Source organism: Aotus nancymaae, unplaced genomic scaffold (assembly GCF_030222135.1).
Source record: "Aotus nancymaae isolate 86718 unplaced genomic scaffold, 86718_ANA_hifiasm-v0.15.2.pri h1tg000038l, whole genome shotgun sequence".
NCBI lineage: Eukaryota > Metazoa > Chordata > Mammalia > Primates > Aotidae > Aotus > Aotus nancymaae.
This window is the reverse complement of record NW_026988452.1, coordinates 4,529,176-4,546,066: the sequence shown is the minus strand read 5'-3', so window position 1 is coordinate 4,546,066 and position 16,891 is coordinate 4,529,176. Positions and strand designations below refer to the sequence as shown.

The 16,891-nt window shown below is 39.9% G+C and overlaps 1 protein-coding gene across 1 annotated transcript in view; it reads right to left on the bottom strand.

Moving 5' to 3' along the window:
* SCN11A (sodium voltage-gated channel alpha subunit 11) overlaps positions 1-16,891 on the bottom strand; it is a 92,247-nt gene that overhangs the window by 37,095 nt on the left and 38,261 nt on the right. Inside the window, exons 12-16 of the mRNA XM_012455648.3 lie at positions 15,942-16,180; positions 14,082-14,261; positions 11,349-11,723; positions 8,758-9,186; positions 534-647 (exon numbers count right to left, since the gene is read on the bottom strand). Of these exons, the coding sequence (XP_012311071.2) occupies positions 534-647; positions 8,758-9,186; positions 11,349-11,723; positions 14,082-14,261; positions 15,942-16,180 (1,337 nt within the window). The remainder of the gene's footprint in view (positions 1-533; positions 648-8,757; positions 9,187-11,348; positions 11,724-14,081; positions 14,262-15,941; positions 16,181-16,891) is intronic.

Genomic DNA, 16,891 nt, shown 5'->3' with positions numbered 1-16,891 from the left:
CTTTAGAAGAGAACTCTCTAGCTCCTCTCTGTGGCTGAGGAATACCAAGCCATGTGAAGATACAGTACCTCCACTTTTTCTCCCTACAGATCATAACCCTGATAGGCTGCCTAACTCCAATTAGGTGATGAGAAGAAGGCTACTTTATTGAGACTATGATTTTCTGCTGTCTCAGCTCCTGGGATAATAGGCCTAGATCAGTGGTTCTGATTTCTTTGGCCCTCCAGGAGACATTTTGGCAATGTCTAGAGGCATTTTTCATGATCACAATGGGAGGATGCTATTGGCATCGAATGCAGAGAGGCCAAGCATATGGATAAACATAATTCACAGAGAAGCTCACCACAACAAATAAATGTCCTGCTTCAAATGTTAATAGCAGTAAAGTTGAGAAACCTGGCCTAGACTTTTGCTCAAGACTTGATTCTTGCAATTTTCTCTGCATTAATTGTGCCATTTTTCCATAATGCCGACCCTGGAAAAGGTGTGTGGATGAGCCACAAGTTCCTCTGACAATATCCTAGGAAAATTACCTTTCGGGGATTCTGTACGGTCAGATGAGGCTCATCTTCAGAGAACATGTCAATTTCCACACTTCGAACTCTCTGGCTGATGGGCTTCTTGGTCTCCTGATGGAGTTCACAGGCCTAACACAGAAAGCCCAGAATAGAATTAATATTCCTCCTGGACATGTCGCTTAAGATGAAAGAAGTGTGAATGCTATTTGGTTTTCTGTCTGTCATGAGAATAAGTCTTTGACATTATAACTCTTTTTTCTCTTTAAAAACTGTTCCTGGCTGGGTGTGGTGGCTCACACCTGTAATCCCAGCACTTTGGGAGGCTGAGGTCGGGAGTTCAAGACCAGCCTGACCAACATGGGGAAACCCTGTCTCCACTAAAAATACAAAATTAGCTGGGCATGGTGTCACATGCCTGTAATCCCAGCTACTTGGGAGGCTGAGGCAGGAGAATCACTTGAACCTGGTAGGCAGAGGTCGTGGTGAGCAGAGATTGCGCCATTGCACTCCAGCCTGGGCAACAAGAGTGAAACTCCATCAAAAAAAAAAAAAAAAAAAAACCTGCTCCTGGAAGAACTCAACGTAATATAATTCTGGGACAACTACTAGAGGAAACAGATTTTGAACTTGTTGCAAAGATACATAATCAAAACAGTATGGTTCTGGTACAAAACTGAGCAAGTAATTCAGAAATAAAACTTATATGGGGATTTAATGTGTTTTAAATGTGCCCTTTCAATTCAATGGCTAAATAATAAATTACTTAATAAATGGTACACGATGCCATAATATAGCAAAAATAAAATTTATAATCATATGGTATTCTGATATAAAAATAAATGAATAAAAATTTTAAAAGAAAAATTTGAAAAATAACTTGTTATCATGTGGGGTACAGAGAGTTTCCTCAGCAAAACAGGAAACTAAAAGGCATAAAGAAAAATATGAAAACATATCACTACATAAAACTGAAAAATAAATTTTGTCTGATGACCCGCAGGGATATCTAAGAAGGATGTGTAAAGTCATCCGAGCACGTAACCAAGCAGCTTAGCAGCTGAGCCTCAAACTGTGTTTTAAACTCTTTTTCTTCTTTTTTCCCTCTTCCTCTTTCCCCTCCAAGTTTCAAGATGTAACTTTGAGACAAACTGCATGTGTGTTACCTCTCATCTTGAAATACAACCTCGGAATGTGCTGTGAACCTCCACTTCCTTTCCTTTCCCATGCTACCCTCCCATGCCTTATGCATATTTATTTACCTAAACACTTTTTAAGTACACACCATGTTCATTCATCTGGTCATATATTTTCTTAGAAGCTTCATGAGTCAGATCCTGATAGGGACCAGGTACCTCTGGAATTCTCTCTCTAACAAAAGATTATTTCAAGAACGGAACTTACTCCTGGCTGTAGAGTGACTACAAGATTAACTGCAACTAATTTATAACCTGGCAGGATCCATTATGGTGCCAGCCTCTTCACCAAATGGGGCAATAATTCAAGCGGAGCAAGTCACACCTCCTGGTACCTCCTAGCTCCTCTCGCCTATTCTGCATCTCAAACCCTTTCTTTAAAAACCCCCACATTCCTTCCACAAATTGAAGAGTAGAATGGCTCTCTGTTCTTCCCCTTGCTAACACAGACAATAATAGAATATTGCTCTTTCTTATCATAATTTGTTATTATTTTGAATTCTTTTCATAAGCAGCTACCAGCCAGACCCTTTTGCTGGTTATAGCCACATCTTGGGTGAAGGTTTTATCCTAACATCTATGTGAAGACTCCTGCAACTTTGACATTATAAGGTCAGAGTTCAGGAACATTTCTCCACACATGTAATAACATATATAAAAATACAGACACATACAAATATAGATATACTTCACAAACATACAAATACAAAAGGGGGTAATCTGTCTATGGACTAGACATAGAAAAGAAATATAAAGTAGTAAGAATTTAAATAAGATAGCATGTAATGTTGTCTAAAAGTACACTATATGAGGAAGGGAACCGAGCCATATTTAAGGCTTGAAACTGTGGACTGAGGTAAAGTTCTTATACTTCAGAGAGAAAGTGAAAAACAAAAACAAACAAAAACGCTGTAGCAAATGCTTGTAATTACAATTGTACAAAGCTGCACACTTAGGGAGACAGGTAGACGTACAACCTCAGAAATAGGACGTGGGCAAAGGTACCACTGGCTCAGTGACTCGAGCTGCAATGTGGCTTGTATCACTATTGGATAAGAATCCAAAGTTGGCAATACAAGACATGGTTCTGAAGTGGATGCCACAGAAGGATTTATTAGAGACAATCATAGAACTTAGTCTGCAAAGAGAGTGGCAGATCCTCCCCCTGAAAGTGAGCTTTTAAGCTAACATTCCAAAACACATGAGGAAACAAACATAAAATCAGTAGACTTCCTAAAATTCACGACTAGAAGATGAAAGCAACATAATAATTTGAAAATGTCTTTAAATTAACACATTTAGAATTTAATGAAGAAGTCACATAGAGTTTCACTTCCTGGATGATAGCATGAGAATCTCTGTGGACCTTCTCTCCTGGGAAATAAGTGGTGAAAACTGTTTTAAAAATACTTTAAAAACTCTGGAAATTATTCTGAGAGTGTACAGCAAATAAAGAAACATTTGCTCAAGAAAATCTACCAGAATTCGTCAGAATGGTAGAAACTGATGACATTTAAGCCATAATCTGACCTTCCCCCTCCCCTGACCCTTCCAGCCAAGTTTTATGGAGGCTCCACTCTAGACAGAGGTGGCCAAGAAGATAGGGCTCCCTCTATCCTAGCTCCCAGTCAAGGGATATGGTGATGGGTGCACCAAAATCTCACAAATCACTGCTAAAGAACTTACCCATGTAACCAAAAAGCACTTATTCCCCAAAAACTATTGAAATTTTAAATTTTTTTAATGAAATTGACAAAAGATATTGAGCCTTTTGAATGGAAAGGCACATCAATGATATCTGCATAAAAGGAAAATCTTTTTAAATGCTTACATTTTAAAAAATACAGCCTACATGTTAAATTACGTATTGCAGGCCAGGTGAAGTGACTCATGCCTGTAATCCCAGCACTTTGGGAGGCCGAGGTGGGCAGATCACCTGAAGTCAGGAGTTCAAGACCAGTCTGGTCAACATGGTGAAACCCCATCTCTACTAAAAATACAAAATTAGCCAGGCGTAGTGGCACACGCCTGTAATCCCAGCTACTCAGAAGGCTGAGGCAGGAGAATTGCTTGAACCCGGGAGACAGAGGTTGCAGTGAGACAAGATTTCGCCATTGCACTCTAGTCTGGGTGACACGAGTGAAACTCCGCCCCCAAAAAAAATGCCTATTGCATATGTATTTTATCTCAGTGCAAGGCCTGGCACATGGTGGTCATTCAATGCACTTGAAATAAAGAAATGCTGTTTAGTATCATTAAAATGATAATTCCATTTTTCAGTACATAAATGATTACACCACCAAGAAATGTCTACCAATAAAAATACGTGAGTTATTGAAAAAAGAAAAGAAAAAGAGCTGCAAGCCACCAGCATTTCTTATCTCTTCCAACTCTGAGTTAAGGCCTCTAAACTCCTGGTGAGTGTGGCCAAAAAGTTGGCTTCCTTTTTCTATCTAGCCCTCCACTTATAGGGCAGAGACTTTATCCCATTAGTGCAGCCCAAGAACACTAGAATCACCCTCATTCCAGCTTACGTGTATGGCAAAATTTTGTTCTGGGGGTGGGGAGGATTAGGAAAGAAGGAAGCTGAGAAGTTGAGAGGCTACTGCCCCTGCCCAAGTGCCTGGAATTGTGTGTAAGAGATTTTGCCCAGAGTGGGAGGCAATTCACAAGAAAAAAAAGCTCTGAAACTCTCAGGTAGAACTGACTTTATTTGAAACAAAGTGGTGTGGGGAAGTAAAAGTCTAAGAGTGCTCTTGAAAACAATGGATAGTTTGATGGTAAGCAAATAAGAAGAGACTGGTAGCTCTCCTTCATTAAAGGCAACAAACTAAAACATAGGTCAGCAAGTTCACCACAAGGAAGTATGGAAAGAGACAGCTAAGTAGAGTCCCCTGGGGTCAAAACAAATCTCAAAGACTGCACTTAAAAGCTATCACTTTCTGAATTTAATTGAATCAGATAGTTGAGCAATTTATGCCCCATGGCATTGTCAAGGAAAATAGAGCAATTATCTAGCAATTAGTTGATCCTAAAATCTAAGTGTGGCAGACAGCTTAACAGAAAGATTACAGAAGGAGACAGTCAAAGATTGTCTTGCTGAAACAACAGTCATCCTAGACTGACTGTGTGCATGTCCATGGATCTACTCTCCGAGGAGTGACACCAAAGTTTTCACGTTGTGTGTGAATGGAGGGGGATGGGTTGGAGAGGGAGCAGATTCACTAAAATAGTCTAGCCAGATTACCATTTAATAAAGAGGCCCCAGAGAGGAGAAACGGGAATCAGTTACAGAGTTTCACAATATGTTACTTAAAATGTCCAATTTTTAACAAACATTATGAATATGAAAAAAAAACAAACAGGAAAACTTACACCCCCACCCCTGTATGATCCATACAGGGGAAAAAAGTCAGTAACAAAAACTGCACATCAAAGGGTCAAGATGTCAGAGTTAATGGACAAAGAATGCAAAGAAGCCGTTATAAATATAAAGAATTAAAGGTACAATGCTTAAGGAAATAAAAGATATTATGATAGCAATATACAATCAAATACAAAATATCAATATAAATTATATTTTAAAGAGAACCAAGTAGAATCTTTGGAGTTGAAAAGTATCATAACTGAAATGAAAAAGTTACTAGAGGGACCAACAATACATTTGAAGAAAGAACCAGTGAATTTAAAGATGAATCAATGGAGACTGTGCAATCTAAAGAGGACACACACACACACACACACACACACACGCGCGCGAAAGAAAATAGAGCCTCAGAGAAAGCACCGTTAAGCATACAAACCAGAAAGGAAAGAGAGAAAGGAGCAGAAAAAATACTTAAATAAGTAATGGCTGGACACTCCTCAAAATTGATTGAAAACATTAATCTATACATCTTAGTCCATTTTATGCTGCTATAATAGAATTTCTGAAGTAATTCATAAAGAACAGAGGTGTATTTCCTATAGTTCTAGAGGCAGAGAAGACCAAGATGAAAAGGGTAGCATCTTGTGAGGGACTTCTTGCTGCAACATAACATGGCAGAAGGCATCACATGGCAAGACAGAGAAAGGAGGGAAGGGGGCCAAACTCATTCTTTTATTAGGAACCCACTCCCACAGTAACTAAACCACTCCCACAACGACAGCACTAATCCATTCATGCGGCCAGAGCTCTCGTAATCTAACCTCTCAACATTGCTACTTTGGGAATCAATTTTCTAACACGTGAACTTTAGAGGACACATTCAGACCCTAGCACTCCACATCCAAGAAGCTCAATGAAACCCCAAGTAGAAAAAACACAGAGATCCACACCTGGATACATCATAGTAAAAGTGCAGAAGGACAAAGAAAAGAGAAAATCTTCAAAGTAGCATGAAAAAAGTGGTTCATCATGTACAAGATGACACAGATAAAATTAACACTAACCTCATATTAGAAATAATGGAGGTTGAAAGGCAGTGATATGATATATTCAAAGTGCTGAAAGAAAAAACAACAGTGAACCAAGATTTTTATATCTAGTGAGTTTTTCAAAAATGAAAATGAAATAAACACATTTCCAGATAAACACAGAGAATTATTTAGTAGTTGGCCTACCTTATAAGGAATACTAAAAGAGATCCTCCAGACTGAAAAAAAGTGACCCTAAGTGGCAATACAACACCCCCCCAACACAACACACACACACACACGCGCACACAAATGTATGGTAAAAAGATATATATTTCTTTTCCTTTCTTCTTTCAGCTGATTTCAAAAGCAATTGTGTAAAACAGTATGTTTAAAATTGTGTTGCTGGGTATGTAACATATAGAAATAAAATACATTTGCCAATATGAGCACAAAGGATATGGGTGGGAGCAAAGTTGCACTGGAGTAAGGAAATCACACCTGCAGGTAACTCACGTTCACAGGAACAAATGAAGAGAGCCAAAAGTAACTGCAAGGTTCTTTGAACTGACTGCACCATGGACTACACCATAGTTAAGCCATGGTGACACCTGTGACCCACACTTACACCACCAGATAGCCTCCTGGAGCCAGAAAGTCTGAGATAACAAGAAAACCGAAAAAGGAGAAGAGTAGCTGGCTCCTGAAGTACCTGATTAACTGACTTTATGACAGGCCACAATTGTTCTGCCTTAACTGATAAGTCGACATTTTGACACTGGACCCTGTGGTCTGATGAACTGACCTTGCAACATTCTACCATTGTTCCTGCCTCAACTGGTAAGTTAACCTTGTGACATTGGACCCTGTGACACCCCCCACCCCTGGCTTGCAAAAAACCACCCTATAAACTACCAAGACACATGTATACCTGTGCAACAAACCTGCATGTTCTACACATGTACCCCAAAACTTAAAGTATAATAAAAAAAATTTTTTTAAACCACCCTAAACTAACTTACCCTCAACCTATAAAACTAGCTCCTATCCACACCCGCTGCTGACTCTCTTTTCAGACCCAGCCCACTCATACCCGGTGAATAAACAGCCTTGTTGCTCACACAAAGCCTGTTTAGGTGGTCTTCTCATTCAGAGCGCACTTAACAGTAGCTAAAAAGATTATTAAAATAAATCTTATAAATATACACTCTTTTCTTTTCTGAGCTTCTTTAGTAGACATCTAATTATATTAAGTAATAACAAAAATATATTGTTTGAATTTTAATATGTATGGATATATGTATAATTAAAAACAGTACAAAAAGAGAGAGGAAATAGAGCTATATATGAGTAATATTTCTATAGCTTACTGGAATTAATATAACTCTGAGATAGATTCTGATGAATTAGATGTATATGTCAAATTTTAGAGCAGCCAAATAAATAATTCAAAAAGATGGTAAAAAAAAAGTACTAAAGATATTAAAATGTTATACTAGAAAATATTCACTTAATACAAATGAAGCAATATAGAAATAATAAGGAAAAAGTAGAAGACAAATAGAAGACAAAGAGGAAAATATGAGAAGTAATCAACTATATTAATAATAGCATTAAATATGAATGGGTTAAACAACCCAATCAGAAGGCAGAGATTCCCAGAATAGATAAGAAAGCAAGAGTCAATTATACACTGAGGAGGACAGTTTGAATTTTAGATTCAAAGATATAAATAGATTGAAAGTAAAAGGATGGAAAAAGACATGTTACACAAACAACAACCATTTAAAAAGCTGGGATGACTCTGAACATCAGACAAGCTAGACTACAAAACAAAAAACTTGCTAGAGATAAAGAGGGACATTTTATAATAATAAAAGAGCCAAAATATTGGGAAGATATAGCATTTATAAACATATATACAACTAACAGAGGAGCCTCAAAATACATGAAACAAAAAGTGACATAATTGTTGGGAGAAACAGACAATTCAACAATAAACATTGGAGACTTCAATACCCCATTTTCAGAAATGAATGAATAACAACTAGATAGAAGATCAAGAGGGAAATAGAAGATTTGAACAAAACTACAAACCAGTTAAATCTAGCAGACATCTATAGAACACTTGATTCCAAATGGCAGAATACACATTCTTCTCAGGTATACATGAAACATCTCCAGGATAGACAATACACTAGTCTATAAAACAAGCCTCAAAAATTTAAAAGGGCTGAAATTATACAAAGTATGCTCTCTGATCACAATGGAGTGAAATTAGAAATTAATAACAAATAGAAATTTGAGAAATTTATAAGTATTAAACAACAATTTTAAATAAGCAGTGGGTCAAAGAGAAATCATAAGAATTAGAAAATAAGCTAAAATAAAAATGTAATTCAATATATAGAAAATAAAAACAAAGTGTATTTGATACTCCCCTCTGCACTCTTGTGACACCTCCTATCTGTGCCACACCTGTAGGACCACAATAAGGAACCTGTCCTGAGATGTGTACGTGGGTATCAAAGGGCAGCCACATTTTACACCCTTATCATCCTTGCATAGTGCCCAGAACAGGGCAGGCAACCAGTGCCCTGTGGCAGCTCCAGCTTTGTATGACCTCTAAGCCTATGTGTGAACCTTCATACCTGTTGTTCAGCCTCAGGTTGTGTGATGGGCTCTGCATTATCTCCACCAGAAAATTCAGCATCATCTTCCTCCTCTGCAAGTGGAGCCAACCAAGTCCAATCGTGCCCGATGCCCAAGGTCTTTGGTACAGAGGCTAGAATACCAAGCTCCTCCTGGGTCTCTGAGCCCCTTTTCGTCTCTGTGACCAGGGGAATGTCTTTGCTTTGTGCAGCACAGCCTCCTGTCACCTCTTTTTGCTTTGGTGACTTTTGCTTCCGGCACCACTTATGGAAGAAATGCTCAAGAGTGTGTATCACAAAACAAAAAGCCCAGTGGAATCGATCCAGTGCTAACTGGACTTTAGTTTTCCTGGCCTCTCCTTCTAAGTTTCCATTTCTTTCCTCATTGCTAAAGGAATTGAGCAGTAAGGCAATGAAGAGGTTGAGCACCTGAGAATGGGGTGGGGAACAAGAAGAATGGAAAGTTTAGCAAAGGAAAGGATTCAGCGGGTTTCCAGAACAACTTTTCCCCAAGACTAAAAACAGAATCAAGTGAGAGTTTTATGTTCTGCTGTCTCCTAACAAAGTTCAAATATACAGTAAATAAAAGAACAGAAGATTGAGAAAGAAATAGAAGCAGGAAGACAGAATAAAAAATGAAATTAAAGGGTACAATAGCCAAGTCCAGTTTCCCTACATACAGGCAACATGGATAAGTAGACCCTGGCCAGGGAAAAGCAGAAGGGGATAACCATGTGGCAAAATTGAGGATGTACATTTCTTGGGGAACAGCTGGATAGTGAGCTTTGATTTTTGCTGGAATTTCCCACAGGGATATTAATCTGATATTCAAGACCAATGTGCAGTCCTTCCTTGTTTGCATATTTGTGAGATGATGTACATTGCAGTCTCTTCAGGTCCTGTTGCCCTAACCTCAGTAACGTACTGGGGTGAAGCCAAGGGGGTTGGACCAAATCTGTAAGTCTTCTGCTGAAACACACACCACTTCAAAATCAGGTAATCCCAATAGCTTCCTACCTGGGTTCTTCGCTCATAATTACACACCCTCTTATTCATCCTCTTTGCCTCCTCAAATTCCTTTGTTTGTGGCTCTCTTTAGCTCAACAACAGACAGCCTTTGGGGAGAAGTGCCTGGTGGGTGTGAATGGGTCTAGTCACAGTTCCTCAGTTTCACTGTGAGAGTTCCCATCTATGGATCTTTGCTTAAGCTCTCCTCTATTTGTCTAAGTCCTCCTTACCTTGTGAGTGGTCTTCTCAAGTTCTGTAATCTTCCACAACTCCTTTCTCAGTGCTCTCCTCCCACTCACATTGGTGAGGCCCTGTTCTTCTGAGCTTTTGGATGTATCACTTACTATCTATGTACACCATTTATTAGGTACTTAGGATAAAGCTATCAAGTGTAGAGAGTTAATTATATTGCACCATAGCACCAACTTGATCCTGTAGAGCTTGTGTAGTAAGGGTATGAAGTACACTTAATTAGCCTCCCCATAAATATCTATGCTTCCAGCTACAAGTAACGGACCTAAGCCAGCTTATACAACAAAAAGCTGTAGCATAACGAGAAGTGTGAAAATGGAACAGGGGACCAATTATAACACAGATACAGGTTTGTTCTCTCTTTTCACTACCTGCCTCAGTGTTGGCTTTGTTTTAGCCTGGTTCTTCTCATGTTGCATAATGTTTGGTCTGGCTAGGCACTAACACCTCATAGAAGTTAAGGCAACAGGACCTAAAGAAACTGCACAAAGTACAGCATCTCTCAATCTGTGCAAACAGGAGAGGGTTGCACAGTAGTCCTAGATGTCAGATCCATATTTCAGTGGGCAATTCCGCCAAAGTTCCAACCTCATGATCTGGCTTTTCCAGGGGTCATAGTCATAAAAAAGCCCAGAGGAAGTAAAAGGATCTTTTTTTTTTAACACATATTTTTTAAGAACAAAAGATTTAGCCAGGCGCAGTGGCTCACGCCTGTAATCCCTACACTTCGGGAGGCCAAGGAGGGTGGATCACGAGGGCAAGAGATCGAGACCATCCTGGCCAACATGGTGAAACCCCATCTCTACTGAAAAATACAAAAATTAACTGGGTGTGATGGCGTGCGCCTGTAGTCCCAGCTACTAGGGAGGCTGAGGCAGGAGAATTGCTTGAACCCAGGAGGCGGAGATTGCGGTGAGCTGAGATTGTGCTACTGTACTCCAGCCTAGTGCCTGGCAACAGAGCAAGACTCTGTTTCAAAAAAAAGGACAAAATATTGTTCTCAAGTTTCTCCAATGGACATCTCTTTACATCTTATTGACAAAATTAAGTCCCAAACTCCTATTTCAGCCAATCACTGGGGAAGAGAATACTATTGTCTTAGAATAATCTTCTGTAATGAAATAAATGTTGGGGCATCAGTCAAATAAGTAATATGTGTCAAAGAGGTTTTTGTCATGCTTATCATACTTTTTTCAAACAAGATTTTAATGAATATTTATTTGGCATTGTATTTAAAATAATTTTTACTAGTAAAGTTTTGCAAAAGAAATAATGCATTTGACAGGCATATAGGGATTTTTCTTTTTTGAAAAAAAATCTAAGAAACATACCACAAGTTTTCCTATCACTGTGATCAATATGAAGACAATAACACACAATGGCGTGTTCGCTTCTTGCATACATTCCCACATGTTTTCGATCCATTCCCCACAGAGGATGCGGAATACCACTAGGAAGGAGTGCCAGAAATCCCCCATGTGCCAGTGCCGTAAACATGAGACTGTCGGGTCTGTCGGGTCACATAATTTTGCGCTCTTTTGGGAGTTGAAGCTAGAACCAAAAATCTGCATGCCAGCTATTGAGAAAATAAAGATCACAATGGCCAGGACCACAGTCAGGCTTCCAAGGGCTCCAACAGAGTTGCCGATTATCTTGATCAGTGTGTTCAAAGTTGGCCAGGATTTGGCTAACTTGAAGACCCTGAGCTGTAAAAACAGACAACAAACAAAAGCGGAAGAAAAGCCTGTTAGGGACAAACTCCGTCTGCTCATCTATAAAGCAAATGACATATACCCTAACTACAGCACTTATGACATCCAAAACTCTTTTCAAAGCTAAATCCATCCTCAACGTAGTCACCAACTCTCTGTCATAATCTGAAACTCACCTGTATCTACTTTTTTATTTGAAAATGGAAATATTTTGTTTTAGTTTTTTAATAATAAAGACTTTGGGATCAGCATGGTGACTGAGCTACATAATTATTATATAAAATGACTGTTCTCGGATTCTATGTAATATACCAAGGGTCAGAAAACTCTGACTGAGAGCCAGATCCAGCCCAATGCATTTTTTTTTTTTTTTTTGGTATGATCTCAGAGACAGGAATATTTTTCCACATTTAAGTGATTGAAAAATAATCAATTACACCAGACATAGCAGCTCACACCTGTAATCCAAGCACTTTGGGAGGGCATGATAGGTGATCATTTGAGCCCAGGAGTTCAAGACCAGCCTGGGTAACACGGTGAAACCTCATCTCTACAAAAAATACAAAAATAAGCCAGGTGTGGTGGCGTGCACCACCAGCTACTTGGGAGGCTGAGGAGGGAGGATGGCTTGAGCCTGGGAGGTGGAGGTTGCAGTGAGCTGAGATCATGCCACTGCACTCCAGCCTGGGCGACAGAGCCAGACTCTGTCTCGAAAAAAGAAAATAACAATAATCAAAAGGATATTTCATGATGCATTAAAATTATATGAAGTTCAAGTTTCAGCATCCATAAATAAAGTTTATTGGAACATAGCTGTACTCATTGGTTTTTGAAAGTCTATGGCTTTTTTTGTGCCTCAATGGCAAAGTTTAATGGTTGTGACAGAGACCACATGGCCTGTAAGCCTGAAAACGTTTACTATCTGGCCCTTAACAGAAAGTTTGCTGACTTCTGTATTATATAATTCAGACCACGAGTTTGAATCTAAGCCTCATAGGAATGATGAGAGTAATATGGCATTTGTAGTCAGGAGAGAAAAGGCAACCAGCTATTCAAGACTTGTATACTGTTTCCAAAGAGAAATTTTATCCCAGATCTTCACAGACTTTATAGCAAACAACCTTAGAGAAAACACAGCAACTTTTTTATAGATCGTTTCTTATATTAACTTTTGATGTGTAAACTGATAGTTTTACTCCAAAGTACAATTTTGTTAAGCCCATCCCCTATTTGGGGATGGAAATATTGCAGGTCAGTAAGACTTCTGCTCGAAGAGGATTGTCACTGTCTACTCAAAGGGGAGCTAGGAGCATCCCAGGAAAAAAATGTGGTTCCATTCTCATATACAGACAATGCCACAGATTTCCATGTATTAGAGCATGGCTGTAATAAGCCTAAACAATAATAAAGCAAATGCAATTTTGCTCACCAGAGTGCCAATAAAACATTAGTAGAGAAGCTTAATAACAACGGATTTTGGGCAGTGTAACCTCTTTCTATATCCCAGGTATAAAAAGGATAAAATGTACACTTAGGTAACTGAATGAAGTGTCTTACTTTATAGGCTTAGAAATCCTATCTGAAAAAAAAGGTAAATATCTTTGAAAGAGGACAAAATCCCTCCTTGGAGGTTTTCTAGTTCCCTCTCAGATCTGACTTCCCTGCAGTCCTCTCCATACCTCTCCTGGGCCCTGTCGCACTGTACTGTGCATGTAGCCCTGTCCTGTACCACTCCCGTGCTGGAAACTTCTCAAAGACAGTGATTTCCTCATCTTTGCGCCTTCCCTCATGTCGGTTTTTATTAGGCACTCTGTAAAGGTTGTCAGAACGCTTCCAAACTGGACAGAGAGAAAGACGACAGAGCAGGAATGCAGCACTGGCAGCAGTGAGAAGGAAACTTGTGAGATATCACCTGCCGGCAGCACCCATCCTTCCCCTGTGTGTTACAGTCTTCACCCCTCCTTGGTGAGCCCAATATGACCTGAGAGATACGAATATTTTTCCTTATTTATTATTTATTGTCTCAGAACTCCATGGGATAAAAGAGTGTTGGAGGGGTCGTGCACAGAGCACGGAGCAGAATCCTCACACTGGGAAACACAATTTTGTGTCCAGTTGCGTAAAGGGTCATCTCTGGCAGGAAGGGGCTGGGAGTACAAGGTTTCAGCTAAGTGAAGACCCCCAGGGACTTGCAAGGCTAGTAAAGACCTGTGCAGGATGAGGAGAGCAGTTTTGGTTCTGGGGTTAAGGTGAGATAAATTAAAGTTTAGTCCAAGATAGCTATTGAACTCGCTTAAGACTTTTTTCACTCAGACAGCTATGTTCATGCAGTAAAATAAGAAAGTGCCTTACCACTCTGAAGGAGCGCAAGAATGACCAGCTTCTCATTTGAAATATACCGTTCAGTACATCTGCAAAACTCAGAAGAGCAACAATGCTGTCAAAGATGTTCCAGCCTCGGCGAAAGTAGTGGTAGGGATCGAGTGCAATGATTTTTAGGCACATTTCTGCTAAGAAAATGCCAGTGAAAACCTACAGTGGGATGAAGAAGAATGAGAGAAGGAAGCTGCGGAGACACACTTTTAAGAATGGCCCAAGGGAGGTACAGAGATCACAAAGAAATGAAAAGTATTCTCGTGATTGATACACTATACCCTAAAGTCCATGCAGTAGAAACATTTACTGTTGTAGCATGAACCTCGCCATGACTTTACTGCTCTCTCCATCCCTCTCTATGGTGTCCAGAGCAATGTAACCAAGCTCCCAGACACCAGAATGGAAAATGAATATTAGTTCTCATTCTGTTGAAGATAAAGCAAAATGGTATTACTGGTAGATGGCAGGGTGATAGAAAGTGTCAGGCAATTTGTCCTCTGAATTCTCTTTAGAATACCAATTAAAGCAATTAAAATGGGGAGAGAAGGAATGTGTACAACAGCCCTGAAAACTAATGATAAATATCCTCCACAAACTAGAATCGAGGAGGAGTTCACCTGACCACCTAATTTCAACACCTTCATCAGAATAATGTGAACAAAAAGCGGGGAGCACAGATCATAGCATTAGAAAACACTTCCAGGGACCAAAAAAAAAAAAAAATGTCCTTGAACAACTAGAAATATAGGATAAGCCCTAGATTGGTTGTGGTTGAAAGGAGAATTAGTGAATCAGAATATAATCCTAAAAACTTTCAGGATGCAAAGCTCACGCTTCCAGAACAAAATATCACAGAACAAAAAGGAGAGGCAGGAATTACAAAAAGTACAAAATTTTGCATTTTTCCTGAGCAAAATAGTTTTGTCTTTGTCTTCAATACTCAGATAAATACAGGCTTAAGAAATACATGAAAATGTTGAATGTAGTAGCCAATTAAAAACTAAATCTGTCTTCCATATCTTTGCAGAAAATAAAGCAAATCACAAATAAGACTGTGTTATTTGCCACGAAGAAAGGATTTGCTCTATTTCATTTGCATTTATTTGTATTTGGTAACGTCTTCAGCTCATTAACTCATCAGCTATTTAGTGTAGATCATTTGGTGGGTAATTATTTATTGTTTCTGATATTTGAGGAACTAATTTTTCCTTGAGAAAAACGCCTTCCACAAGAACCATAAACTGCAGTGAACGGTCTTTGAAAAGTCTGCTCCCCTTAGTTTTCCCAATTTAACTGAGACTTGATGTATCCAATGAGAAACATAATGAAGCAGGCTCAAGTCTGGATTTCACCCCACCCCATGGTGACCACCCCTCCAACAACGCCTCCCAGGAACGTGAACCTCCCAGGGCTGCCAGGTCCTGACTCATCTTTCCAGGGAGAATAACACCTAGTAATCACATTATTTTGTGACAAATGATGTCATGAATATAACTGGAGCCACAGTAGTCATTACCATGGTTCTCTAGATATTATTCACATTTTCCTGATTATCCCAGAGACCTGAGCTTTTAGGACGTCTGCTTGCATCCGGCTCACCACTGAATGACCAAACAGATGCCTGAAGATACCAGAGGGCCAACTCAGCGTCTGTGGGCAATTTCTGAAATGAACCGGGTAAAAGTAGAACCACAATAGACATCTTTTCCTGCTGCTCCTCTTAAGGGGACCGAAAACCTAGGTTAGGTTAGGCCATTCACAAAATGTTTAAACTTTGAAAGAGCTATACTTTAAAGTTCGAAATACGTTTTGTATTTTAAAAAAGAGTAAAGTTACCAAATTCCCTGTATTCAACATGTTCGCAAAACTGGCCTCCATCTTGTAATGCTCCATGGCCAAGAAGACAGTGTTGATGATGATGCAGATGGTGACGGCCAGCTCAGTAAAGGGGTCGGTCATCACGATTCTCAGGACCTTCTTAATGCCAACCCACTGGGGGCAACAGTTCCACACGAGGTATTTGGATGCCAGGTTTTCCCCGCATGGGAGACAAGGCTCTTGTGACTTTTCTTGTTCTAGAGGAGAATGAGCGAGAGGTTGAGGAGTTAGCTCTGAAGCAACCCAGATGCCCTTTGCCTGAGTGCATTCCTTCATCCCTCTTCCCTAGGGCCTCTTGTACATGATCAGTTGTGAAACGCTTTGATTTGTGTAGCCAGAAAGGTTTTTCCACCAGTCACAGTGCAGAAGAGACAATGTTCCACATATAACTAGCACATGGCATAGTCAAGTCCATCAAATCTTTACACTCTTACTGAGCATCCAGGAGCTGGGCTTTGCTGTTAAAGATATAGATGTGGAAGTCAACACTGGCTGGCTATGAATCCAAGAGAAAGATAGATCCAGGCCCACGCTATGTCCACTCAAGACAGACCATAGGGTCAGCTTAACAGGGGCAAAAGGGGCAACCAGGCCTCAAAGGAAGGGCATCTGTAAGCACTGAAACAGTAAAAGGCACTCTATCCACTAGTTGAGTTCAGGCCACCCCTGGTTTCCCTGGCACCCCTGATTTCTGTGGCACCACTGCAGGGACACGTGCAGAGCAAAGGAGATGATGCAATAGGCCAAAAGTGCTAGAGGACTATTTGACACCCCCTTGCAGGGACTTGATCCTGCTCCTGAACACCAATGTGTGGTATGGGGTCCTGTTACCTGCTGTTAATCTGCTCCATCAGATGGTTTCAGCCTGTCTACACAGGTCTTCTATTGCCCATGTGGGATTCCTGACT